The sequence below is a fragment of the Phyllostomus hastatus genome, unplaced genomic scaffold, assembly GCF_019186645.2.
Source record: "Phyllostomus hastatus isolate PE091 unplaced genomic scaffold, TTU_PhHast_1.1 phas_contig_150, whole genome shotgun sequence".
NCBI classification, from domain to species: domain Eukaryota; kingdom Metazoa; phylum Chordata; class Mammalia; order Chiroptera; family Phyllostomidae; genus Phyllostomus; species Phyllostomus hastatus.
In genome coordinates this window covers 5806844-5834136 of record NW_025333611.1, presented here as the reverse complement: position 1 = coordinate 5834136, position 27293 = coordinate 5806844, and the positions used below count along the sequence as shown (strand labels likewise).

Genomic DNA, 27293 nt, shown 5'->3' with positions numbered 1-27293 from the left:
ACTCACACGCCCGATGTGCGACCTCTCCTGAATCCTCACTGCTCTCAGCCCCTACCCCCGGTGCTGTCACTGCCGAACGCCATCGCCACGCTTTTCTGCCGTGAGCTGTTCAGCTAAAACGCGCCCACCAAATACAGTGGTGCCATTCGTAAGAGCCCGAGTCCTTTCGGGAAGAATGAGATAAAAGTACACAAGATCCTAAAGCGATCATCCATGTGCCTTTTAAAAAACAATAGTACAGACCCCCTCGAGGACCCTAACCGGCTTTGAATTGAATTCCTACAAGGGAAGATAAATATTCAGACGAACTCTCATGTTTTTCTTTATGGAAAAAAGATGTGTTCTTAATTATTTTTTTCTTTAGAATGTAATTAAAAGGCGTGAGGCTGGCCTTGGCACGAAGTGCACGGATGCAGTGCTGCCGAAAGTGTGTCTTTGGCAGCGGAGGACTTCCTGCGAACGTTCTGTTTATTGCGACCATAAATATTCTATTGTCAGAACATGACTTGCTGTTTATTAGCAGCGCTGACAGGAAGCTTCCTATTAATGGCAGCATTCTTGTTACCCACAGACCCTGTCACTTTAACTCTGCAATTCTAAGAGAATTGTATTTGGTAATTGCTTAAGGTATTTCTTAGTGTATTGATCCCCGCCCTGTTAAACTGAGTGAAGTTTGAGTGGCAGTTCTTCCGCTCAGTGATTTTCACCGGGAAAAGGCATCAAATCTGCGTCTTTGTAGGCAGGGAAGGACCCGCTCACTGCCAGCCCCGGTCTTGCTGCCCTTCGGCCGCCAGAAACCCGCAGCTCACTGAGCACCACCCGCTGAGCGCGGTGCAGAGAGGGAGACGTGCAGGTGCAGCCCTGCCCCCAGAAAGCGTCCGGTCTAGCGTGGAGGTGGGCCGCACAGGCTGGCTTCATGTGCAGCTGGAATGGTGGCTTTGGAGTCCAAGGGACTTGAGTCTAAGTCATTCTGATTGTTTTGCATGGGCAGTTTCATTGAGTTTCTGTGTGTTTGTTCCCTCATCTGATCAACGGAAGTGATGTCACCTATCTCGTGGGACTGTGAGAATCCACCTGGCAAGTAGTCAATGTTCCGCATGTGTTAACCTCTGCGTCGGTGTGTCCTCTTCCCCGGTTTATAATGGATGGAGACATTTCTGTCGTCGGACCCTCACAGTGGTTCTGGGAGACAGGTAGCCTGAGTCTAGGTTGCACCCTCACCTGTTGGGGCGGGACACGAAGGCTCTGAGTGCAGAGCCCCGTGCATGACTCAGCCGGCTGATTGGACAGAATCGTGGAGCTGAAAGCCCAGGCTTCCTGGCCCGAGTCCCAGCGTGCTGTCCACCCTGTGACATCCCACCCCAGTGACGGACACTTGGAGTTAGGCTTCAGCGGCCCCGTGCAGAGGCCGTTTACAGAGTTCTGCATTTGGAGACGATGTACGTAAGCAGAGGAGTCCGTGTGCTCACTGGAACCCGAACGGCGCCGTGTACGGTGTCACAGGCGTCAGGAAGGGCAGGGGTGAATGTGCAGGGAGTGGCCCGGAGAGACCCTGGCTGAGGCAGGGGCGCCGTGACTGCGGCGAAGTAAAAGAGGAGGGTGCTTGTGCCCTGAATCGATGTTGTCAGAGCCCTTGCCAGCCCTCCTTTGATGACAGCGTCAACCAGAAATTATTTAGACCCACAGTCACAGTTATGACTCTTTAACGTTGTTCTCATTTTCAGCTGAGCTGTTCGGGCCACAGTGAGGACAGGAGAAGGAGTACGACCTTCGGGGTCCGCCCTCAGTGCAGACCCCAGCACCGTCCATCCACAGCTCTGCAGTCCTCGGCGAGACACCCGGTTTCTCGGTGCCTGTTTTGTCTGTAGATTAGAAATGGCAGACCGTGTTGAACAGTGTGATTGTGAGCTGACAAATACGAAATGCCGTGCACCCAGGAGGTTCTTGGGAAACGCTCAGTCCGCTGAGCCTCTGCATCGATGCCTGGTGACGTGCGGTCGGCTCTGCCCCCGGACCCAGGTCCGGCCCCTTCATCTAACGCAGCGTTTCCTTAGGTTTCCAGCTGTGCTCGTTCTTTCTTAGAATTGAACATTTTTCTTTCTCCATAGCATATCATGGGTCTTTTACAATTATTTTATTATGAAATAATATTAAGTGAAAAATTCTCACATGACACCCAAAATGTAAAAAAAGGTCATTTTAATTTTCCACTCTGAAGGTTTTAATAGTAAAGAAGTTTTGTCTTAATTATAAAATTCATTCTTTCTTTCCATAATGAGAATATGTATAAGATAGGGAAAGTAATTGCACTGGTTAATAATAGATTATCATTCTTAATAGTATGAAGGACATGTCTATAGGAATATTCTTTAGAAATAATATTTATTCTTCATAATAGAAGTCGGTGCCATTACAATTCAGTGTTACCTTGTGGTTTATTACCTATTGATAAGACAATCACATTCCCACGGGTTCCTTAACTTCTATTACCTATATCCTTTTAAAAAAGCTTGTGAAGATCGATGCTGTGAAATTCATGCTAAAAAATCACACGGTGAGTCTTACTTCCCTTCGTTCGTGACCCGACTTTCCCGGCAGTTCAGGTGAAGTGCGTGTGACCTCGGGTGCTCTTGTGCTTTCAGAGTGAACACTTCCCCTTCCTGGGCATCAGCGACAGTTACAGTCTCAGCGACTTCCGGTGCCGCACCACCTTCTACACGGCCCTCACCCGCCTCCTCATGGTAGAGCTGGGTAAGAGTGAAACTTGGAGCTCACTTAGCGAGGGCATAACCACACACTCGTGTGAATCAAGAAATGAAAGACTAGTGAGACCACAGTTAACTCACTGGCACTGCCACCCCCAGCAGCTTTCACCAGCTTTCTGGGATGTGAGCGTTCACCTGCTGACCTCAGAGCCCAGGACAAGCCTTCGTGCCTGAGATGGTGTTCCTCACTTCAAATAGTTCTTGCATTAGTTCCTTCCTTCTTCTACATTTGTTTTCTGGGTATCCTTTGCTATCTTAATGTTAGTGCTATGAATCTGGGAATAACCTTAAATACAGAAAAGGCTTACACATAGATTTTCTTTATAATGCCATTTAATGGCATTCTACTTACTTGATGGATACATCTACTTACTTGATGGAAGAATGTATGGTCAATAACCATTCCAGTTTGCTCTGGCCGACGTGGCTCAGTGGATGGAGTGCCGGCCTGCGAACTAAAGGACTGTCGGTTCAGTTCCCAGTCAGGGCACAGGCCTGGGTTGCAGGCCAGGTCCCCAGTGTAGGGCACATGAGAGGCAACCACACACTGATGTTTCTCTCCCTCTCTTTCTCCCTCCCTTCCCCTCTCTACAAGAAATAAAATCTTTAAAAAAATTTTTTTTAATTCCAATTTGAAGACAGTGCAGACATGAAATTTTCTGTTACAATGGTGGGAAAAGCAAGGTGTTCAACTATGCACATGGTATGGCCATGTCTCTTGGGACTTGGGGGGGCAATACACCAAGAAAAGGCGTATTCGAAATTCTTCAAAAATGTTAAATATTGTCTTTGAATAGTGGACTATAGGTAGCATTTCCTCATGTCGGATTATGTGAGATTTTCGTTCATGTACTCCTTTTGCAGTGGGAGGAATTCATTTGTGTGTATTGTTTGCATTGGAAGCGGAAGTTAGCTAGCAGTGTCCACAGGGAGGAGGCGCCTGGGGGCAGGCGCAGTGGCCTCTCTGTGACCACGCGACTCTGGATCCCGTTGTTCGCATGTTTTACGGACACGTGAGACAGTTAACGCAGTGACCACGTCGTCCTTAGAGCACGTGATGCTGATGAGACTCTTTCTTCCTTTCTCTTGCAAAGCACTGATTGGCCCATCGACTTAAATCTGAATTTTTAAAAACATGATCATACAAAAGGAAAGAGGATGAATAATCTTATTTTTGCACGTAAAAGGCACTGAACCTTGTAATGGGGAAGGAGAGCCCCTCTCGGCTCCATGCCTGTGTTGTGTGTGTGCATTTTAAAAGAATAAGTTACCAGAAAGACGGGCAGCCGGAAGTTGAGAGAAGTGCGAGCAGAAGGATGAGGGGGCCGGGCGGGATTGATTTCTAAGGAGAGATGAAAAGAACCGTGTATGTGTAACTTGGCTAAGTGACAACCAGGGCTCGAGGCGAAGAGCGCGGCCTATAAATATTTGAAGAGTGCAGACCAGGCATGCAGAACCCAATCGTCTGCCACCGCGGGCAAGCGGGAGCTCGCGCTGAGTGACAGCCCTGCGTGCTGCACGCTGACCTGCGCCGAGCCTCGGCGGCTGCCTGGGAGAGCGGAGGAGCGGGCTGGGGTTTGTCCTTGTCCTCAGTGGCCATTGCGAGAGCGCACGCTGCTGAGCTCCGAGGGCGCCACAGGGACCTCGCCAGGCCGGCCCCTGCCCCCGGGGAGCTCGCCCTCTCGCCTCCCGATTGTCGGAGCACCGAGGAAGACCGGGAGGCCCTTCCCCAGGCGCGCTTCCTTCCCAAGCCTCCAGCACGCTCTTGGGGCGGCTCTGGCAGAGCGGGGGAAGGACGTGGGGACCCAAGTGGGACGGGCCTGGATCCTCTTCCACAAGGTCCCCCCGGACAGAAGGGCCCCGGAAACCTGAGAGGCTTCGGCGACAGGACGGCACCGCCAGTGCGCAGGGCGCGGCTGGCTCGGTGCTGCCGGGGAGACCCCTCGTGAAGGCGCCTGTGATTTAGGGTCACTCGGTGCTGCCCGTGAGGGACGGGAAACTGAAGTGCGAGTGTATAAATCTGAGTAAGTGCTAGGACGCTCTTAGCTCTCGCCAGTTTCTCTGAATTATTTAACCCACAGCAACGTAAAGTATGAATGGATTTCTTTAATTAGTGTTTTATTAAAAAAGTAAATATCTGTTACACGGCCAGCGCGTTTTGGACACCTTGAGAGCAACAGGAGGGCACGGGCCGTGTGCGGGCGCGGGGGTGAGGCGGGCGCGGGGTGAGGCGGTCGGACCGGGCGTGTGCGGGAAGCACAGCAGCGGCGCGCACGGGCGCTCTGCGTTGCTCGGGAAGAAACTGTTTCCTTACGTGTCAGTGGTTTTTATTTTTGGAAATCATGTGTATTATTTGCATCGAGGGCTGACGTGTGATAGATATGACGAGGTCTTTCCCTTGTCGAGAACCACTGGGACTCTGCTTCCCAGCCCCGCACTGGACGGACTCTGTCTGTTTCCCGGTTTCCAGCACCATCCCAGTGTCTCCGCATCGGAAGGACTCGGTGAATATTTGTTGAAAGTATGACACCCAAGTGTACTGTGGCCAGGACGCCATCATTATGGCTCCTGGCCTCAGCTCTGCCTGCCGGGCTCCCTCTGGGAGTAGCTTTGCCCGTCGGCCTCTCCGAGACAGAACTCACCCAGTGGCTGATTCCTCTCGCACGGCATGAGCCGTGCTTGGCCCGACTTGTGCTGGATGAGTCGTTTGTTCTTTTCTGTCGGACAGGAGAAGGGTCGCTGCTCTAGAGACGCTCATTTGTTGAGTGCTGTCGAACACGGCGCTGCTATTTGAAGTCTTGTCTCACCGACCGGGTTGACTGGCACGTTGCCGTCGGAGTTCCCGCACCCACGGTTTCGAGGTTTTCCATTGGGTGCTCACTGTCATGGAAACCAGGGGAGAGGAGACAGCGCTCTTGCCAAGGGAAGCACAGACCCACGCACTGGGTGAAAGAAAGAAAAACATCAGGCAATGAGAATCCTTCTCAAACGAAGCATTTGAGGAGGAACTTTTTATAACACTGATTTTTTTTAAATTTTTGGTAAGAATAAACTAGAAAAAAACACCCAACCAAACTGCTAGCAAACCACTAGACGTGATTCTTGGATTGAGGTATAAGACGTATTCTAATTGAATCCTATAAAATAAATTGAATATGTTTCATGCATAAGCCTTGCACATTGGAGTGACTAGAAATCGGGTGTCACATTAATTGATATTTACTTTGAAGTGCATTTTGGTTTCTAGTCAATAATTCGTGCTTTGTGCGGATTTAATTAGATGCCGTGTGCCCCAGGTAGTATTTCGGATGAAAATGGGGAGGTTTTTGGCAATAAACAGTTGTACGGTTTTATCAAATTGTTCCTGGTCTAAACTAGATGAAATAAAGAAAAGGATTGAAAGCATGTCGTGAGCAGAATGAAGATGATTCGTGTTAGCGATGTACTTTTTTGTATTCTAAGAAATTATAAAAGTAAGTGCAAAACAGTTCCCTTTGAGAGATAGCTCACTTACAGAAGAGATGGGTGGCCGATCACGTGTACCTGTGTTAGCCCTTCCCAGGATCACTTAAAGTTCCCTAGGTTATTCCTGAATTAACTTCGTCAACCTAATAAACTAAAGGAAAGATAGTATTACTCAAGCCAGTAAATGGAGAACCTCTGGGGAGCTGTTCAGTCTGAAATACTGGAATAAATAAAAACCTCCTATTTTGTTTAATTTGAATGGAGGTGAACTCAGCTGACAAATACTGGAGAGGGGAGTGTGGAGAAGAGCTGTAACAAGGCCCTCTGTTTTGTGGAGAACTAAATATCATTAGCTGCAACTGAAGTTTTCACCAGCCACAGATTTGGAAGTGCTCAGTGTCACTGCCAGCTGGTCGTCCTTGGACACGTTACGGTCTGACCTCACCTTGGAATCCTCAGGTGCGAAGCGCGTTGATAGCATCTGAGTGATCAGTGCTTTCCTCAGATATCCAACCTCTTAAGAAGCAGTCGTATGCTTTGCTGGTCGTGGGCATGCTAATGTGAAAATAGAGTTTATAGACATTGTGAGATAGTTCTCTCTGTAGCGGGGTCCCCAACCTCCAGCCTCAGACTGGTGCTGGTCCGGGCCTGTTAGGAACTGGCCCGCACAGCAGGAGGTGAGCTTGAATGTAGTGCTCTTGAGTCACCCTGAGACCATCCCCCCACCCCCGACCCCGGTCGGGGGAAAAATTGTCTTCCCCCAAACCAGCCCCTGGTGCCCAGAAGCAGGGGGACTGCTGCTCTGCAGGGATGAGCAAAGCTCCCATCTGCTTCTGTGGTTCATAACAAGTACTTGGTACCTGAAGGTCTCTAGCTGAAACTTGAGAAAATTTAAATAACAAGTAAATGACTTGAATCAAAAGGGAAGAGTGTTCCAGAAATAACTACTAAAAGAGAGAAGTAGAAATACAGAGGAAGGAAACTTGCCTTTTCTTTAGTAATAATAACTAGCATTTGTTCACAGGTTTGCAGGGAGCGCACCACTGTTCCACGCAGTAGTCTGTTCCCACCTCACAAGAGCCCCCTTGGGGTGAGGACTGTCGCACTGTTTACCTGTCGGAAAGTTGAGGTGCGAAGACTAAGTGACCTGCCCGAGGTCAGGCGTATACACTGTAGCCCCAAGGTCAGGCGTATACACTGTAGCCCCAAGGTCAGGCATATACACTGCAGCCCCAAGGTCAGGCATATACACTGCAGCCCCAAGGTCAGGCATATACACTGTAGCCCCAAGGTCAGTGTGCACGCTGCAGCCCCAGGGTCAGTGTACACACTGCAGCCCCAAGGTCAGTGTGCACGCTGTAGCCCCAAGGTCAGTGTACACACTGCAGCCCCAAGGTCAGGCATATACACTGCAGCCCCAGGGTCAGTGTGCACGCTGCAGCCCCAAGGTCAGGCATATACACTGCAGCCCCAAGGTCAGTGTGCACGTTGCAGCCCCAAGGTCAGGCATATACACTGTAGCCCCAAGGTCAGTGTGCACGCTGCAGCCCTCCGGCCACACGTTCTCACTTTCCCTAAGCTGTTGCTTCACCTTTCACTCCCTCAGCCAATTAGGAAAAGTAACTTCCTGTTCTTCATTTTTATTTGAACTATTTGTACTGAGTGATTGCTATGAGGCTTGGGGGCACTGAGAGAAGGGAGAAGGGATTACTTTCCAAGCTTCTATCAAATAAATTCATGTTTGTGATTGGCCCTTTATGGGTACGTTACAGCCCGATGATCGGTGAAAGTCAGATGTAGTTTATAAAATTTGTCCTTGCGTCCAATAATTGGGCAAAGTGTATTTCCCCTAGCCGGAGGAACACAGAGGTGGGTATCCCAGGAGGGTCTAGCCAGTGAGAAGCTTAATCAGAAGCAGCTAACGTTCTCATAGATAGGAAGACTGCATCCATACATCACCTGTGTCCAGGATTTGGCAGAGACTGTCTGGAAAACAGACATTGGGGGTTACGGGGTGGGGTGGAGTGGGCAATAATGGGGAAAGAAGCGGCTGGAAATACTTAGAATCTATAATGAGATCATTAAGACTAATTAGCTGGCCCTGTAGGCAGAAAGCAGCCCATTAAGCCCAGATCCAGTTTTAATAGCTTACCTGATTTTGAGGGGAGAGTCCAGGGCACCCCAGGGAATAAGGGGCCTCAGGGATGACACTCGCAGGTAGCTGTCCCAGAGAAGGTGTTGGGTGGTCGGCAGTGGGTGCCGCATTTTTCTTCTGGGAACACAGTAGACATTCTGGTTCCCGAGGGAGAGGAGTGAAAGGGAGCCTCGATTTCTTCATCTGTAGGTGGAGACACCTACCTCCAAGAGTCGTGGGGCTTAAATACCATAGTGAGGTGCGCACAGGGCCTGGGACCACTTCTGTTCACAAAGCACGTACTCGGTCTGTATGGGTTGGGACACAGATATTTATTGCCAGCACTCTTAGGGACACTGACTGCCACGGGGACCTCGGAACAACGCGGGTTTAGTGGCTTAATGCAGCTGCTCTGCCTCCAGAGTCCAGGCTGTTGTTTTCCTACAACACCCCAAGCTGATGACACCTCCTGACAGGTGCAGAGGCCTCCTGCCCTGCCGGACGCCAGACGCCGTCTCAGAGCCCCCTGGGTCTGCCGGGCGGTGCGGAGGGCCTGACACCAACACCAGGTTCTGGCCCACGTTGGAGAGAGCTGGCTGAGCACGTGTCTCCAGACTCGCCCTAGACCTTGAGAGTGCTGTCCTAAGGAGGGGTGGGGGGGCGGCCGTTCGGAGATTGCCCGTGGGCAGGCACTCGGTTTTAGACGGGTTCGCTTCTCCGCTCCCCACCTCTTTGGCCCCTCGTCTGTCTCTCCTCTCAGCCTCCTCTGTCGGGAACAGAGGCGTCACACCGACCTTTGCCCACTGTGTGCGTTTCCTGTCACCACTGTGACACAGTGCCACACACGCAGTGACTTAAATGTTGCAAATTTATAATCTTACAATTCCAGAGGCCACAAGTCCGAAATGGGCCTCGGCGGGCTACACCAAGGTGTGGGCAGGCCAGCGCTTCTTCTGGGGGCCCCGAGGAGGAGTCTGTCCCCCCGCCTCCTCCCATCGAGAGGCTGTCGGTGACACAGGCTCACGGCCCTGTGCTCCAGCAGCCTCGACCCAGCTGTTTCTTGGGTGGCGGGCCCCAGTCTAGGCACTCGGGACACGGCCGTCACCAGAACAGGCCGGGTTGCTTCTCTAAGGAGCTTCCGCTCTAGTGGGGAAGACAGCGAGGACATATGTCAGTGAGAGCCAGTCTCAGCAAGTCTCGTAAGAAAAGCCCAGTCGTTGGCGGGGCGGGAAACTGGTGAGGGTGGGGTGCGCGCTGGCCGGCTTCAGGTCAGCGGGCCGCGGAGGCCCGAGTGGCCTATAAGCGGAACTGCTGTCCAAGTGACCGCCTTTAATGTTTGCCCCCTGGCTTCTCCCCGCGCGTTTCGGTGACTTGTCTCTGGCGTCCCTGATACCTCTGTTGGCCTCCGAAATGGGTTGCGGAAGGAAAGGAAGTCCGTTTCTCCATCCGTGGCTCAGGGGGTTAGTGAACGGTGGGAGCGCTCAAGTCCCGAGCTTGTGTTCTCAGTGGACAGCTCCACCCTGGAAGAGCTCTGCTCCCAGAGGAAGGGTGTTGGGCTGGCAGCCTAGCCTTGTGGACGCACCTCATTTGGTCGCCGTAACCACCTACGTCCGTGTAGACTCAGAACAACAAAACGCTAGTGGTTGTCATGTACTAAGTGCCAGGCACTGAGCAGAGGGGTTTACAGATGTTTTGTCATTTAGTCCTTGCAGCGGATTTCGTGAAGTGCAGCAGCCCCCCCTTACCCACTGGGGACACGCTCCAAGACCCCCAGTGGGTGCCTGAAACCACAGGTGGTACTGAGACCTACACACACTGTGTTTCTTCCTGTAACGCATGTCCATGATAAACTTTATAAGTTAGGCACAGCGAGACATTACCAACAATAATGGAGATTGAAATACGACCACTATAACTGGACAATGGACTGTAATAAAAGTTATGTGGTGCCCCATTTCAGGGGACCCCTTGCTGGAGGGGGCCCCTTTGGGCTCGGTGCTCTCTGGGGCAACACGTCGCCACCGGCCAGAGCACGTTTTCTGTTCGCATCCTCCACCCGCGGTCCAGTGCCTTCTCTGTCGTAACCAGGCCCTCACCGAGCACCGTGGCTGGACCCTCTGCAATTTGCGGTGCGACAGCAGAACCAGCACCCGTGTGTCTTTCCTTCCCCGTTCCATGGATAGAAGATTCATTCTTCTCATAACGGATCAGAGCAACCTCATAATACTTTTTTCTCTTTATTAAGTCAAGAACTTCTGTCTTTCACTTTAAGAAAGCACTTCACAGCTTGTCTTTGGCGTCTCCAAATTGCCAGCGTCACTACTCTTGTAGTTCGGGGTCATGAGTAAGTAAAGTAAGAGTTAGGTGGACACAGGCTCTGTGGCAGTGCGACAGCGGATCGGACCCAGCCGACTGCTAAGTGACGGGCGGGCGGGCCGCACGCAGAGCACAGAGACGCTGGACAGCGCGGGCGATTCCAGTCCCGGGCGGGCCGGAGCGAGATGGCACAGGTGCTGTCGTGTTTGTTAGCACAGCATGCAATTTAAAACTTACACATTGTTTATTTCTGGAATTTTCCATTTAGTATTTTTGGACCTTGGTTAACCTCAGGTCATTGAAACTGTAGAACGTGAAACCACAGCTAAGGGGGTCTGCTGTAAATATTATGTGTCTTAATTACAGGTGAGGACACTAAGGCTTAGATGAGTAAAGTGACGTCATCCAAAACCAGATGGCTAATGATAGCAGAGCCAGGGTCCCGAGTTTAGAATGTGCACAGCTCCGGCTCCTCCCTGCACCCGTGTCCGCCAGCAGGGGGCGTGATCACCGGTCTCTGGAGCAGCCCCGCCTCCCTGGCAGGCTGCGGTGTAGGAGCTAATGCTGAAACAGTAGTACCACCTCTACCGTTTATTGAGCATCTACTTTTCACGTGTTGCATGTGACATTTCATATTCACAATAGCCTTAAAAGATGGGTATTTTCACCCTCATGTTGACGATGAGAACCTGAGACTCGGGGTGATCAGTGAGTACGCAAAGTTAAGCAGCGTCTGCTTGAGGCAGACTCCAGGTCCGCTCCTGCAGAGCTCTCCCGGCCTCATTCCCTTCACCGGGAAACGCAAAGATGCAAGTCTCAGCTCCCCAGGAGGGCAGCCAAAGACGCTATCGGTGCAGGCTGACAGACCTCATACACTACACACAGCATACATTTTATCTTGTTCAGTCCCCACAGGGACCCGCATCACATGGTGGAAACCGTGGGCTCCTGTCGGTGGTGTCGTTCGTGTTGTCAGTAGCTGTACGCCCAGACCCTTGCAGTGCCAGGCTTCCCAATAAAGATGCCGACTGTGGCAGAGCCAGACAAAGTGCCGTGGGGATTGGAAGGGAAAGGGGGACGCCTGTGGTGGGGCCTCAGGGTGCACTTGCAGGGCAGCCTGGCTCGGACACTGGGCGTGCGATGGTTGGACCTGGGCTTTGGCAATGAGAAGGGTCACTGGAGAGCTCTCTGCCGTTCTCCCCAGGTGACGGAGGTTGTGTGTGAGAGGAGTAAGTTGGTCACGGGGCCAGCGGTCATTTGGACCGACTTCCCCGTCCCCTAGGACCCTGACCTAGAGCAGCAAACCAGGAAATACGCGTTGGCCTTTCCACGTGTCTCTGTGAACAAAGCTAAGCCTCTGATTCCGGTGGACTCTGGAAAGAAGTTTCGTGAGGTTAAAGGGAAAAGTCACAGAAGATGAGTGTCAGCCTGGTCAGCCACTCCTTGAGCGTCAGGAGATCCCGATTCTGCCATGACCTTCGGTGTATGTGGCCTTGGACCTCAGTGTCCTCGCCTGCAGAGCGATGCGCAGGCTGGTGTTTCTCCAGCATTTGCACGCATCTGAATCGCCTGGGGCGGGGGGGGGGCGGTCTTAAAATGAAAATGCGAGACCCCACCCCTGACTCCGTAAACCTGGGATAGATCCTGGGAATGTCCACCTAACATGTTCCGGGTGCTGCTGGTGCTGCTGGGCAGGACCAGACTTGGGGAACCCCTGGCCTCTCCTCTGAGATCTCGTTCCCTCTGTGATGCTCTGTATAAAAACTGCAGGCACAGAAACCAGGCATCCGGACCATATAGCTCCACCTCCAGCTGAAGCATGCTGCCTTGAGCGAGTCACTTGGCCTTTCCCTGTCTGCTCCTCACCAGTAACCCGGGCCTGCGGGTTCCCTGTGGCAGAGGCTGAAGGAGGAAATCAACTCGCATTTAAAATAAGCCCGTTTTGAAAGAGTATTACATAAATTGTCTATTGGGCCTATCCATGTGTGAAGTGAAGACCGCTTTGGCAGAATCCTTGGGGAAACTATAGTCTACCTCTAAAGTGAAAAAACAGTAGCAAAATGTCTCTTTTTCTCTCTTTTCTATAAAGAAAGGGAAGCTTAGTGCAAGAGGAAGGGTGCCCATGGAGAATGTGCTGAAAATCCAAATGACCTAGGAGGGACCTCAGTCTGTTTGGCAGATCAAAGTTTCCCTGCCATCTATTTAACAAATTAATAAAAAGAACATAAATAAAAGAGAATAATGACTCAGAGCTGTCTGGGCACCTGAGTCTGTGAGCCCTGTGGGGCCTTGGCACCCAAAGAGAAGGGAGAGAAAAGGCCCTTGTCTCCGAGGCCTTGAGAGTGACTCCCCTTGGGGCACTGGGGCAGCTCTGGGGGCGCTCCGAGCTGCCGGGCTGAGATGCCCCGGGCAGGAGTCTGTGATCCAATAAAGAGCCAGGAAAAAAAAATGGCTGGTGAGTGATTTCGCTCTTTCATATGGTGCGAAACGAGAAGGCAAAACACCAGAATATTCAATGAGCCAAAGCGCAAAGTGTGGCCTGCGTGTGGGCGCCGGCGACCCCTTCCCCCCCCCACCCCCCCCCACCCCCCCCCGCCGGCACGCTTCTGAGCCCGAGCGGGGCACTCTGGCTGCGGAGGCGCGTGCACACAATGGCAGGCGCGCTACACCCTGGTGACCCTTTTGTCTCTCCGATAGGCGAAGATGAGGACGAATTTGAGAATTTCATGCTGCCCCTCACGGTCTCCTTTGAAACAGTGTTACAGATGTTCAACAACAACTTTAAACAAGAAGATGTGAAGGTGGGTTTGCTCCCAAACGGGAGAAAAGACCGTCCTGTTCACTGCCGGGTGTCTAGATGCAGGGAGAGCTGCCGCACAGTTGGTTGCGTGTGCCCCGCGCCTCATCCAGCGTGCGTCCCCAAACGCTGGTGTCTTCCGGTTGTCCTTTTCCTGTAAGTGTCGGCGTGTCTCGCACAGATGGACTCGGAGACCAGCGGTGAGTTTGGGCACTCGAGATGAGATGACACGGATTTGTCTCTTCTCGGCAGCCCGTGTCTTTAAAAGAACGTTTCTCACGGGTGCACCCCTTTAGACACCCCTGCTCCCTCATCTGCCCCCCACTGCGGTTTTCAGCCTGTTCATATGGAAGAACGCACAAACGTACACACGCTCAAACACGACATCTCTAAATATTTTTTAAACAGGAATTTATATAAATCAAGACTTTATTAAATGGCTAGGCATATGTGTATAAATAGGGGCTGGTCTTGAAGTATTGCATTCTTAAGCTGAACAAAGTGATTAGGATAACTGATAGCTAAATAAGGTTTTTATGCGCCTGTGGGAGGCATATTAGGATTGATTTGACAAGTCAGTTCAGCTGTGGCAACAGTCATAATATCTAAGACAACATTATGTTTTATTAGTAAAATCCTTAAGTGCAGCAAGCTGTTCATGACAAAACAGTCCCATATTTCCACGTGGAGGATGGGGAGCGAAGGTCTGCAGAGTGGAAAGAGCGTCTTCTGAAATTATGAGGTGTCGGGGGCATGTTCAATAGATTGGCACTGATGATTATTTTTAAGAGACTAATAAACATACTCTTGAGGATTTAGGCACCTTTGTTGGTGATGTTTGAGCCATATTTTGTTGTTATTTGAAATAAGCTGACCAAAATATAAACCACCATTTCCCATGGCTCCTCTTCTCTCCACCAGAAAACAAAAACAAAAGCAAAAAAAAAAAATAGCCGTAAGAAGCCAGATAGAAAAACCATCACCCTTTGACGATTATTTTAGGATAGTTCTACCAAAAAATAATTAGCCAAATACTGTACTTTGTCATTTGAAATAAAGTTTTTGAAATGAGCATTTCTCAACACTCAGTAGTCACAGAATTTTAAAACCAAAAGGGATTGTAGAGATTTTCTGTGTGTTCATAGCCTTGCTGAGATTCTTCACCAGAGCTTCCATTCAGACTAGCTGTGAGTTATAGGCGTCTCACAAACATCCCTACTGACCAGCCAGGTCTTTGCAGCTCTAAGGTGGCTATTGCTGTCCTTGATGCCAAAAAGAAGCGAGGTTGAAAAAAACCATTTTATAAAAATTACATTTGTCTCATTTGAAGATTTCATTATACTCCAAGCCCGTTTTGATATGATCCCATCTAGTTTGATGGAAACCATCTTCCTGGAGTCATTTTTAATGGAGTTCCAGTGATATATCCCTAAACCAGCAAGTTCTTAACGACCCTGGAAAGTGACTGCTTGATTACACTTTAACGGTATTTGCAAATAAAATCACAAGTAATTAAGGGGAAATCTCCAGGCTTTTGAGCAAGTTTGATGCATGATAACTGCCTGATTCAGCTTCATCTAGAGTAATGCTGTGTAGGCAACAGCTACTGAGATCAATAGCAACGTAATGATAGTGGCAGAATTAAGTGAGTAACCTGAGAACTGTGCCGCAGAATGCATGCAGCTGCCACGAACCAAGGCCACACAGTGCACTCCCTGCTTCCGTCCTAAATGTTCATCAAAAGACGCCCTGCAGGAAAATGGAGTTAGATGCTCTTTATTGCTGATCGTGTCTCTTGCCACATTTATCAGGGAAATTGGATTAGCAGTTGGCAGCTGCAGGTAGACAAGATTCTGCAGTGATTAAATATGCAGCTTGGCTGCATTTGTTGTGACAGACCTTTAGTAAATTCTACTGTAAGCACCATCTGTCTAATTTGTATAAAGAAAACTTGGTGCTCTGAGCTACCAGTAAGGAACTAAATCTGTTGCTTTATCATAAACAAAACTTTTGCACTAAATGCTTTTAAATGTAATTTATTAGGTTAAGGCTATTTTTCTATCACGATGAATAAATAATACATGCAAAAGTGCTTTCAGGTACTTCATTTTGCAAGTACCAGAGATAAAAACGGTTCTGTTTTGTTCTTCAATAAAGTATTTAGTATTCCAATCCACAGGAGGTGACGCTGTTAAAATATCTCTATGAAGATGCCTCAGGACTGCCATATTCATTTAATTTGCAACCCTTCCCAAGATTTCCTAACTCCCTATTTACAGACATTTCTCAAATGCAGATTTCAGGACGAACATAAACATTAAGGACCTGTGTTGCCAAAATGAAATATGGTTGTGAGGGGAGGAGATGGTGCAAAACTCTGAAATTTATGGCTTTGTTTTCTTACTTAGTCCTAACAGAAATGAAGAGAACATTGAATTTTTGTGTCGGGTTTTTCTCTTCAAAGGAAAGGGGAAGAAGAGGGAAAATGCTGGGACAGATCCCGGCTCTACAGCATTCGTGCAAAATATATGTTGTTCCCGCGTAATTGTATCCGTGGTGAGATACAGCCCAGTTGCCCCCGGCTCATGCATCATTTTTGATGTGGCCATGACGTCACCGGTTTTAAGGAAAATGAATGAAAACTTCTCAGAGGAAGAGGAGCAGTTAAATGGGAGCCTGCTATATTTAGTCCCTCCGTATAAACGCCACAATGTTAAATTATTTAAAATCCTTGATTTTCAGCATGCGCACATTAAAAGTTTTCGCACTAAGTGCCAAATGTTGCAAACAGCACTTTAACAGAATGATTTTGCTTTGATCCCTGTAGCAGTTCCTGAATAATTTATCACAGGTTATTGCCTTAATTCTGGAGAGGGATAGAGCAATAAAGGCAGATGAAAACACTCCAGTTGAAACACCTTGGGGCCGGCTCATTCCTCTGACACGGCTCTTTTGTTGGAACTATTTAGAGGTTATTAAGATGTGTCTCCAGAATTAAGAGTATGCTTTAAGGATGAAGACAGCCATCTTAATTCTAAAGACAAAGCACAATGACCCTTCACCTTCTTCTTCTTTGTTGTTATTATACCGTAGAATTATGAGGATAATATTATAGCTGCCCCCAGTAGTGCCACTACCGTAAAGGGTCTGTCAGACTTTCCATTAGAAACCCTGTTTTGGGGGTCAGGGTGGAAGGAGCCGCATCTCAGCTGGTTCCCAGCCCATCCGTCTCCCGCTTGGCACACAGACAAGTGCTCGCCAGGCCGCGGACTGCGCCAGTGAGCGGCTTCTCCTCGGGCCACCCAAGGGCACCCGAAAAGGAAGCCACGGGGCCGGGCACCCCAGGGCCGCCCCGCCCCCCAGGAAGCCTCGCTGGAAATACAGTGACCGACCGCTCACTTTTCACACCAGCCCAGCCAGTCCAGCGCTGGCCAGCCGCAGGAGAAGGGCAGCTCGTTCAAATAAACCCGTCTGTGCTGTTGTAAGTGAGATGGTAAATTGGGGCTCCTTCCCAACGCCCCCCCATTTCAGCCGGATCACCCGCCACTCTCTGAGGTGGTTCGGAGCTGGCTGAGCTCCCAGAGAGCGGGTTTCCCGTCTCACCCCGGCGCTGGGGATGTGTTGGCTCCCGGGAAATCGCGTCGAGTTTCTGTCGAGCTCATCAGGGCGCTCTGGCTGTTCTGAGATAGAAGACCCTGTCTGAGCACAGGGAACCGCTTCTCACGTGCTCGCCGCATTCTCCTGCTCAGTCAGACCTGCTGAAAACATGCATTTAATTATTACTTCCTAATGCTTACGCTGCTCTGGAGTGACGTTTTCTAAAATTAGACATTCATAGATTTTCATAGATTTGAGTCCATTAGAGCATGTCAACTAACTCGGCGTCTTTTAAGGAAGAAAAATGCTTAATGAAATAAATATTAGCATGTCTGTGTAATGAGGGTGGTCTAAAATACTGGAAGAATCCTTTGCACTTGGTACAAAGAAGGTTAACTCTCGGGTCCTGTTGACTAATTCAGAGTGCAATGGCGGGGGCCGCTTGTACAGGAGAACGTAAGATTCTTTGGAGAGTAGCTGGTGACCTGTGAGCACACGTCATAAAAGTAGACCAGAAAGGCCACTTCGGTAGGAGAACTGCAGAGCTGACGAGTCAGAACAGAATTGCTCGAGGAGGCTTCTTAGGAGACCTGTTCTGTTCTGGAGGCTGTGAGACAGAGGGGAACAGGCGCCAGGTGGTGAGAGCAGGTTGAATAAAAGGCAAAGTGGTTTTTTTAAAAAATAGCAGGTCACGTGAGAGAACTAGACAGGAGACCAGCCGGTCGCAGAGAAGCAAGGACTGGCGAGACAGGGGAGAGACTTATTCTTTGTAGGTCACGTGGAGAAACAAACAGGTATCCGGGGTTTAACAGATTCAGAAATTCACATAACCATCACTCTGTAAACGGTGGGCATCAAAGCTGAGTGTTTTTATAAACACCTTCCAGTGGTAATGAGTCACCTCACAGGTGGGTGGCGGAAGGATCGCAAGTTCAGATGCCCCGACAGAGAAACTATTATTTGGTGCTTTGCAGTGTTAGTCAGCCATTAAGCTGGGGGTCGTGATTCACTTCCAAGTCCTTAATGATAATTTAAACACCTTCCTAAAGAGGTTTTCATTTATTACCAGAGCGTGAGGAGCAAGGAAATCTGGTCAGATGAGAAGTTCAGAAGCTATTTTCCGGCAAACTGTGCTACTGAAACAGTATCTTCAGAAATCACAGTTGCTCCCCTCAATTATCCCACCCCCTTGTCTTGCAATTATGTTTATTTGTGCTCTTTGTTCTGACATTCCAGCATCTGTTGGTGGGTTTCATTTTTCTCTTCCCAGGCATCATCCTAAGGACAGCTTAATTAAGCATCCAGAGTACCAAGTCAGAGCTCTTTAATTTTAGAGTCAAATTTTTGTTTTTCTAAAACTAAATATCTGTGGAACATTTAGCATGTATCACGCTCTTGTTCGGCATTTTTACATCAATTTATTCAATGTACCCTCCACAATGCCTCTGTGAAAGAGGTATTATCAGCCCCTTTTATAGATGAGAGAAACTGAGGCTGATAAATTGCCCTGCTTTAAGACTTACATTTAAAAAGTGAAGCTGGAATTCAATATCAGGTCTTCTGGCACTGACTGTGGGACTCTTCCTTACACCTTCTTCTTGTGTTCTTGTTTTTGTTTTTGCTCGGGGAATATGAGTACCCTAAGCATATCATGGTGCCAGTGGGTCACGTGGGCAGTTGTCTCTTGTCCTGAGTTACTCGGGATTTTCCTTAGAGATCTTTAAATGCCGCTGTGCTTGCACAGTGGGCTTCAGGCTGCATGGTGGGGCTGGTTCCGTGCAAGCCAGTGTCGTTAAGATTTGCTGTGACTGAATAATGTCTAGACTGTGTGCATTTCTGTCTCATGGAATTACCAGTCCTTTTTTCCCCCCTATTTTGGCTTTAAAATGTATTAAGCATCTGCGTGTTCCTACACTGTTAGAATTGTGACTTAGCTCAGTTTGCAAGGATCAAAGCAGAGCTGGTCAGCAGATCTGAGGTCTGTCTGTTTGAAGGGTCTACGTTTTTCTGCAGAAAAGGCTCTGAGCGAGACATTTTAGCTAATGAATCAAAATCAGATATGTGGTCATTATTGCCTGATTATTACTCCATCTGCTCCGTGCTAACGTGAAAATCAATTACTGTGTCTCTTCCCCACTGACAGCGTATGTTGATCGGGCTGGCAAGAGACCTTCGAGGGATTGCCTTCGCGCTGAACACAAAGACCAGCTACACCATGCTGTTCGACTGGATGTATCCTTATTACACTGTGACAATACCAGCTCTGTGCACAGAGGGACGCCAGGCCCCTCGCTCTCGTTTAATAGTATGGCACAGTGGGGAAGAGGAAACAAAGCTAAATGAACTAATGTGTAATCAGCTAAAAATTACAGCACAGCGGCAGCGGTGCAGATAACTGAGCGTAGCATTTGGAGACCCGGCTCAGAGAGGTCACTTTCTCGGTGCCGTTAAATGTTGACAACTTAAAAATCCCGTCCCCAGATGAGTGTTTGTGTCAGGGTCGAGGGATAGTCGGGCTAACATCTTTGACTCAGGACCAGCGAACTCTGGCGTTTGGTGTCTTGAGGAGATTTGGATTTCTCCTCCATCTTAATTAGCAGGACCGAGAAGGTCACTTTATCTCTTTGAGGCTTAATTCATCATGCCCCAGTTTTTCAGCATCGTGAGAACATCAATGGACGCGGAGAGCGCGGGGAGTGAGTGGTCAGGACCTTCCGTTTGGTGTACGAGTCTGCCTTTGCCAAGGCCCAGTGCAGGCAGCCAGACAGACAGACAGACAGACAGACATGTCCCACAGAAGTGTCTCATCACCTGAGAGTGAACAGAACTTGGATTTGGGCGTCAGAAATCCAAGTTCTTCACTGTTACGGGAGCCCTGGCAAGTCACTTACCTTCTCTGAGCCCCGGTGTCCCCGCCCGGACACGGAGACAGCCAGTGTCCTGGCTCGTTGTGACCATTAGACCAGCTGACTCTGTGTACGGTCTGCAGCGTGTTGGACAGTCTCCGACGGCGGTTATTCAGATCGCTTTAATGGTGTATATGAACCTTCTTTGACCCTAACAGGAAGCGACAATGTAGGCGAGTCGTGTAAGTGTTATGTAAGCTCTTCATGCCTTTACACATGAAACCATCAGAGCGCGTAAGAAAAATTCTAAAGCTTTAAAGCTGTTATAGTTTTCAGTTGCACCATTCCCCAGTTGCTCTTTTCAAACCCTTCTTATCCAAACTTCCCCCATAAATTGTAAAAGAAACTTTTTAAGGCAATCTACAACAGTTATGGCCCCAAAAATAACTAACTAGGAACCTGATGTGTTTTAGAGAGAACGTTATATATATATTTTTTTAATTTTTAACATTAACTTGAATACTGACTTACATTTTACTATTAAAACCACTTCATCAGATTTATGTGCCCAGATTAGGGTTAGAGCCCTGGCTGGTGTGGCTCAGTGGATTGAGCACCAGCCTGTGAACCAAAAGGTCGCTGGTTCGATTCCTGGTCAGGGCACATGCCTGGGTTGCGGGCCAGGTCCCCAGTTGGGAGTGGAAGAGAGACAACCAATTGATGTTCCTCTCACACATTGATACTTCTCTCCCTCTCTTTCTCCCTCCCTTCTCTTCTCTCTAAAAATAAATAAAATATTTTTTTTAAAAAAGAAGGGTTAGAGACAATGTATCGTGTCACTGAGGAAGCATGTGCATCTTTCGATCACCAAACAAAGTGTATTTCCAGAGATGGTAGATTTCAGTGTGGAGAAGAGTCATGCAGCTCTTTAAACTGTGAACGATACACGGGATCACATATGACCCTCTTATTTCTCTAAACGGAAATAGCTCATGCAGTAAGACTTTCATTTCTTTGAGAAGTCATACAATCCTAGTTCTGGCACTTCAGAATGGACAGTGACCTTGTGACCAAGCCATGGCTCTCGGGTGCCCAGCAGTCAATGTTGCGTGTCTCCCTCCACAGTCAGGACCAAGAGTCAGTGTCACAGAATAGAAAGATCTTCCATAACTGGCACTGCCTGAACCTCATAGAACACAGTGCAGTTTGAGTGTTTAATTAAGGCTGTTTTCCATCGCCTGACGCAGCTCCTTCTTCCTGGCACCTCTGTACAGTGAGACTTTCGTCCAGCAGGTGGCAGAAAATGGCAAACAGAAAACCTTGGGACAGTGCTCTGCTTCAAACCAGAAGCCATTGTCTCCCCCGTCTGACCACAGACGTGGACACGGCCAGGGTGCGGGCGCAGGGCGGGGCGTCTGTCACGCAGGAAGTTGGGCCAGGTCGCCCGACGGGCGGCGTGGTCCAGGCCTTGCTTATAATAATTGAGTTTCAGGAGCAAATCAGCTTCCTTGGGAGAAGGCCAAAGGCTTTTCATAATTGTATTGACAACAAAATGAATATGATAAATGGTGTTCATTCAGTGGAGACAAGATTTATAGTTTTCCTTTGGGCCAGGGATGAAGAGCGAATATTTATAATAATAGTAAAATTTGTTTAAAAGTTACATTATTTGATCATTCAAAAAGCTTTATTAAAATATTTCGAAATACTTTAAGCAGTTTCAGGTGATAAAGTACAGATTCTTTTCAAAGTATTCTAGTAATGTAAAAATGAATAAGTATATGATTAAAAAAAACATGGATATGAAAGTCATTTATTCTTCCTGAAATATTGATATGTCAAAACGTCAGTGGTGATTCCCACATTACTGCTGGGGAAGGTTTATTTGCCTTTTATCCCCATAAACGTGCGTCCTTTAATTTGCGGGACCGTCCTTGGCACGCGGAAGGAGCATCCTGTAAGAGCACGTGTCATCTCCCCGTCAAAATGCATTTTATTTATGGTGATTATTTGACAAAATGCTATTTTAGCGGTTAGCTATTTAATTCAAAAACACTTCTATAAATACTGACTGCATTAACTGCCACACAAACTACATGGCTCATCACTCTGTCCTTCCAAAACTAAATTGCCTGAAACTACACAAGCAACCGTGTTGATAAATTGTTCCCCTACTGGAGAACTGAAGAAGAATCATTGATACACTTCTTTGCTCCTGTAGTGAGAATGCAACCATACAAAAGCACCTTATCTTACAGCATATTAAGTCACCTCGTTTAAACTTTCCCCAGATCATATTTAGACTCAGGTGTCAAAAATCCAAAAGGAAATAGAGAAAAAAAGCTATAGAAATGTGTATGACGCTATTTCTAGCTGGTGTTTTAATGGTCATAGTCTGACCTTTAGGTCCACTGCTTTCCAGTCAAGCAGTTGTGGGTATTAACACCCATCAGAGCGTACAGAGATGGGGCGAGACGAGGAGCTTGGCCGGCGAGCACACGCTCTGGGATAGGGTCGTCGTAGACTCCGTTCCGGTTTCGCCACGAAACAACTTGTGAGCTCCTGGGTGAGCCACGCAATGTCTTGGAGTCACAGTGTTCCATTCTGCAGAGCAGGGCTAGCAACGCCTGTCGCACAGGAGTGTCGTGAAGCGAGTGAACTGACGTACTGAAGGGGCCCAGGACAGCGTCTGGCTCAACGTACCTGCTCTGACGCTGTCATTGTAGCTCCGTCCTCTGACAGCAGTGAGACAAAGGAGTGCATTTGTTCCCTCGCCCAGCAGACTTTGCTAAGGGCTGTGTCAGGTTTTGTGAAGGACAAAGATCACTTCGGATCAAATCCTACCCCAAAAGGAGCTTACGGTTCATGACAGATAGACCTGGTTAGCTACCTGCATAAATGACTATAACAAAATATAAAAGGTGGTAAGTGCCTTAAAGATACAAATGGAGGGATTGCATTTAGCTGGGGAATCAGGAAAGGCTCCGTCAAGGTGAAGATTTGTTTTTTTGTGTGTTTTGGATCTTACCAAAAACGCAGAATCGGACCATGGGAACTGCACAGTCAGATCTTTCCAGTTGGCCGGGACTCGGTCTCAGGAAGGGGGATAGTGGGGAACAGTTACAGATGCTGCTTCCTTCGTGGTTGGAAATGCAGGTTGTCTGGAACCCTCGAAACCGTCAGGCTGAGGGATGTAGACCCTTACTCCATAGACAGCGTAAAGCAACCGATTGCTTGGATTGACTGACAATCAGAATTCAGTTTTAAGAATGAGGTGTAATGATCAATATGTTGGACAGACCGCCACAGGAAAGGAAGGAAGCCTGAAAACTCACTGTTCCACGCGCATTTTTTTTGAGTGCTCTGTGCCAGGCATGAGGCATGAATAAAAGGATCGCTCTTTACAAGAACGGACACAACCGATTGCTCTGCGGAAGCTCCCAGTCGAGTGGATATATAACCAGTAGCTGATCAGCAGTCAGCGCGTTCTAACAGCAGTGTGTGTAAAGGACCACGGGAGCCCGTGAGAGGAGGGGACATTGGCCCAGGTGCCGAAGACGGGCAGGCGGGCGCTGGCCGGGCGGCAGGGAGCGGCCCGGCCCCGGCCCTGGCAGCGTTCCCCTGCAGGAACAGAGCGTGGCCAGGTCACATCCACGGGCGCCTCCAGAGTAAGCTCGAAACTGGCAGGCCCCTGCTGTGCCCACGTCCTCACGCCTAGCCTCCTGCCGGGTTCAGCAGAAACTCTTTTGTCGTCTTCTGGTGTACTGCGATGCTTTCTCTGTTGTGAAGGTCCAGAGGGAAAGAATCACGATTTTACTCATTTTGGGGGGGGAGTGCTGGGGGGTGGGCACATAGTATAGTAAGTACTAATCGCTACTGGACGGACGGGTGGGTGGATGTTGTCCAGAAGCGAATCTCACATACTTCCCATTTTCCTTTGTGTTGGGCATCTTACACGGTAATATGTCTGTGATGCTTTTCGTTGTCCGCTCATCTGACGCAGACCTGGGGCATTCATTGAGAAGATCTAGGCGAAGGTGGTTAGAGTCCGGCCCTCCTCCCTGAGGGCCGCCGAGGCCTTCCTCCTGTCCGTGTGTGTGTGCACGGTCCTCGCGAGCCCGCGGGCAAGCCGAGAGCGGGCTCTGGTTCTCGCCCTGTGATCTAAGCCTGGCTTTCTCTCTCCGCAGCCTCTTAACCTCCCTGCTGCGTAGGTCTGCGCTCCGCTCTCCGCTGTCCCTCATTTTCCCTGTGGCAGTCCCCTCTGTCGGGAGCATGTGAGAACAGCGCTCACCCCGCACAGGGAAGGCAGCCCCCCCTCCCCCGCAGGTCCCCCGGCCGGGTCTCACGGTGAACGCACTGTGCTCTGAAAAACAGGGTGGCCCTAATGCCCGTGGAGCGCCTAGCACAGGGGCCTTCGATTCTGACTTTTGGGTCTTTCCAGTGTCCTGATGAGCCTCCCAGGTGCTTTCCCGCTCGTTGGTCGCTGAGGGTGCGCTCGCGAGGCCTCTCAGCGGAATATGTTCTCGCCCTGGCTCCTCTGGCGCCGCCTTGGGGTTCCGCTGCTTGGAGTGTCCCTGCCGCGTGTCCACCGTCCAGACGTGAGCACGAATTCCCCACGGATGAAGCCGCGGCTGGCTTATCTCTAGATCCCTGGCCCCCCGCGTAGTACCTGGCACATGGTGTCTACCGTCGATCAGAACTAACAAATTTTCTAGTTGATAGGGAAGAATAGTCAATTATATGACAACAGCCAAAATAGAGTTAATAATCAAGTTCATTGACTTTAGTTTTTCCATTCTTTTTTTAAACATTTTATTTCTTTGTTTTTAGAGAGAGGGGAAGGGAGAGAGAAAGGGAGAGAAGCATCAATATGTAGTTGCTTCTCATGCGCCCCCTACTGGGCACCAGGCTTGCAACCCAGGCCTGTGCCCTGACTGGGAATTGAACCAGTGACCCTTTGATTCGCAGGCTGGCACTCAGTCCACTGAGCTACACCATCCAGGGCAGTTTTTCCATTCTTATTCAACTGAAATCTCACACTCACGTACATACTCACCACTTATCTCCCATCTCTGCCTGATTTTCCTTTCTGCTACTTTCTAACAGATTGCCTATCTAGTTTGTTTATTTTCTGTCTTATTAGACTCTAAAGTCTGTGAGGGTAGGGATTTTTTAAAATGCTTGGTTCACTGGTGTCTCCAGAGAGTCTAAAACAGCAAACACAGTTACAGAATAGGCCTTCAGTAAATACTTGGGTAAATTGTTTTACTATAAGCAAATGCCGCCTTGAACATGGTATGTCTTAGGGAGATAAAAATATTGCTTTTTGTACTTGTAAGGAGCATGCTACTCTCAGCCAGTGGCGGGCTTGTTTTCATTGAATGTTGTTTCCTGAAGCGTCAAAGTAAAATACACAGTTTAAAAGAATTAAATAGATAGCTCTATGCAGATGTGCGACGCCTCATTTTGAGGGCGACAAGTTTACAGCAACAAACACGTGCTGACGTCGACTCCTTGGCAGGCCCATGCACACAGGAGCGTGGGATGTAGCAGATAAGGTGCTGCCATAGTGCTAGATGCGGTACCATAGCCACGCACAGGAGACACACCTCACCCACCCTGTGCTGTGTGTGTGCGGGGGCGAGGGGGCCGGGGTCGTGGAGGCCTCATAGGATAACTGACGTCTGTCTTGGAATGTGGGGGGCAGACGGGAATTAGCAGGGACGTGGTAGGGGAGCACAGGTCACCTCGGCCCCGCAGAGACTCACTCTCCGATGGGCAGGCAGGAACACAAGCGACCCACCCTGATACGGTTTGTTAGGGGAGATGCTATGAGCGTTAGGCAGAGGCCGCAGCAGCCCGCAGAGGAGGGAGATAAGAGAGTGGGCGACCGGATCTGCAGGGGACTGCGGAGGGCTGGGCCTCGGTGGGCGGGAGCACTGAGAAGGCCTCGGTGACCTGCTAAGGAGTCGGGCGTTCATCCCAAGGGCAGGGAAGGAACGTGGGATCTTCTCCACCAGGGAGGTCTCTGCCTGTATCCCACAGAACGCCGTGAAAAGGTTCGGTTCAGCACTTGACCTGCAGCAAAAAGGCGAGCACATCCGAAAGGGTCAGAGAGAGAGAGAGAGACTTGGGGACCAGGAAGAGAGCAAGGAGTGAAGGCGGTGGCGCGGCGAGAGTTTTCTCTGCTGCAGGTTAGGCCTCACCTTCATCTGTGTGTGCCCACGGGGCAAGGAGCAGGCTGGTCGTGGGCTCCGGGGCCAGTGGAGCCGAGTCACTGTTCCGGGGCCCGATGGTCCTGGCCAGTGACTCCTGGAGGCACACACTCCTCGCTACTGATGAGGACCTTTGGGAGTTTCTCCCTGGCGCGTGGGCATGGGGCGACCTGGGGAGCCACGCTGAGCAGGTTAAAAGTTACCCACAGGTTTTCCCCAAGTTAACATCCCCGCTGTTCTTCGGAGCTCTGGCCGGTCCAAGCAGAACACGTCAGCGACTTGGAAAGAAGAGAATGCGTATAATTTCTAAGCTTGGAGATGGGTACATGTGGTTTGTTGTTACCATTTCCCTCTCCTTTGATGTATTTTTAAAATTTCAGAATGAGCGACATCATTCCTTAAGTAGTTTGATACCCAAGAAAGCCTGGTAAGGATAACAATTAAAATATGTTTTTATCCTCATGAACAAAAATTCATTTTTTCTGCAATATTAAGTGCAATTCTTTAACTGGGTTAAAGAATTAACCCAGATACTTCCCTGATACTTTATATATTTTATTTATAGAGCATGCCGAGAATAAAGCAAGGTCAAGGTCAAGGTCATGGGTCAAGGTATGGGATACGTTACAAATAAGAGCACATCATTTTCAGTCTCGGAAGCATGCAGCTGCACAGGTTATGGAGAGTGGGTTATAAGACTGCCGTTGTGGGCAAACCATAGAGCAAGTGCGGGCTCCTCCTTTTTCTTCTTAAGCAGCACTTTCCAGAGCACCATTTCTCGTGAGCCTTAAATTCTTTAACAGGCTTTGTGACAGGTACCCCACCTACCTCCCCCTCCTTCAGCAGGCTGTGGAACGGTGGTACGGAGAGCCGGCGTGCACCACGCCCATCTTAAAACTGATGGCCGAACTGATGCAGAACAGGTAAGAGGTGCGGCGGGGAGTGAAGCCCGTCTCTTTGGCGGCGGCCTGCCGAGATCAGAATGTACTTACTGCTTTATGTGTGTATAACCAAGGCTCACCACGAACCCGGGGGCCAGAGCAAGATGATCAGTGGTAGCAGTAGAATTAGAGACGTAAACTTAGTCCTTTTGGGGGAAAGAACATGGCATGCTTCCGTGTACATGGAAGCTGGAAAAAATTAGAAGACCACAGCCAC

The 27293-nt window shown here is 49.3% G+C and overlaps 1 protein-coding gene across 2 annotated transcripts in view; it reads left to right on the top strand.

Moving 5' to 3' along the window:
* The window catches only part of RANBP17 (RAN binding protein 17), a 227730-nt gene that overhangs the window by 146584 nt on the left and 53853 nt on the right, over positions 1-27293 (top strand). For both annotated transcript variants that reach the window (XM_045823997.1, XM_045823994.1), the window contains 5 exons: positions 2491-2554; positions 2643-2751; positions 13378-13481; positions 19218-19306; positions 26951-27058. In XM_045823997.1, the coding sequence (XP_045679953.1) occupies positions 2491-2554; positions 2643-2751; positions 13378-13481; positions 19218-19306; positions 26951-27058 (474 nt within the window). The remainder of the gene's footprint in view (positions 1-2490; positions 2555-2642; positions 2752-13377; positions 13482-19217; positions 19307-26950; positions 27059-27293) is intronic.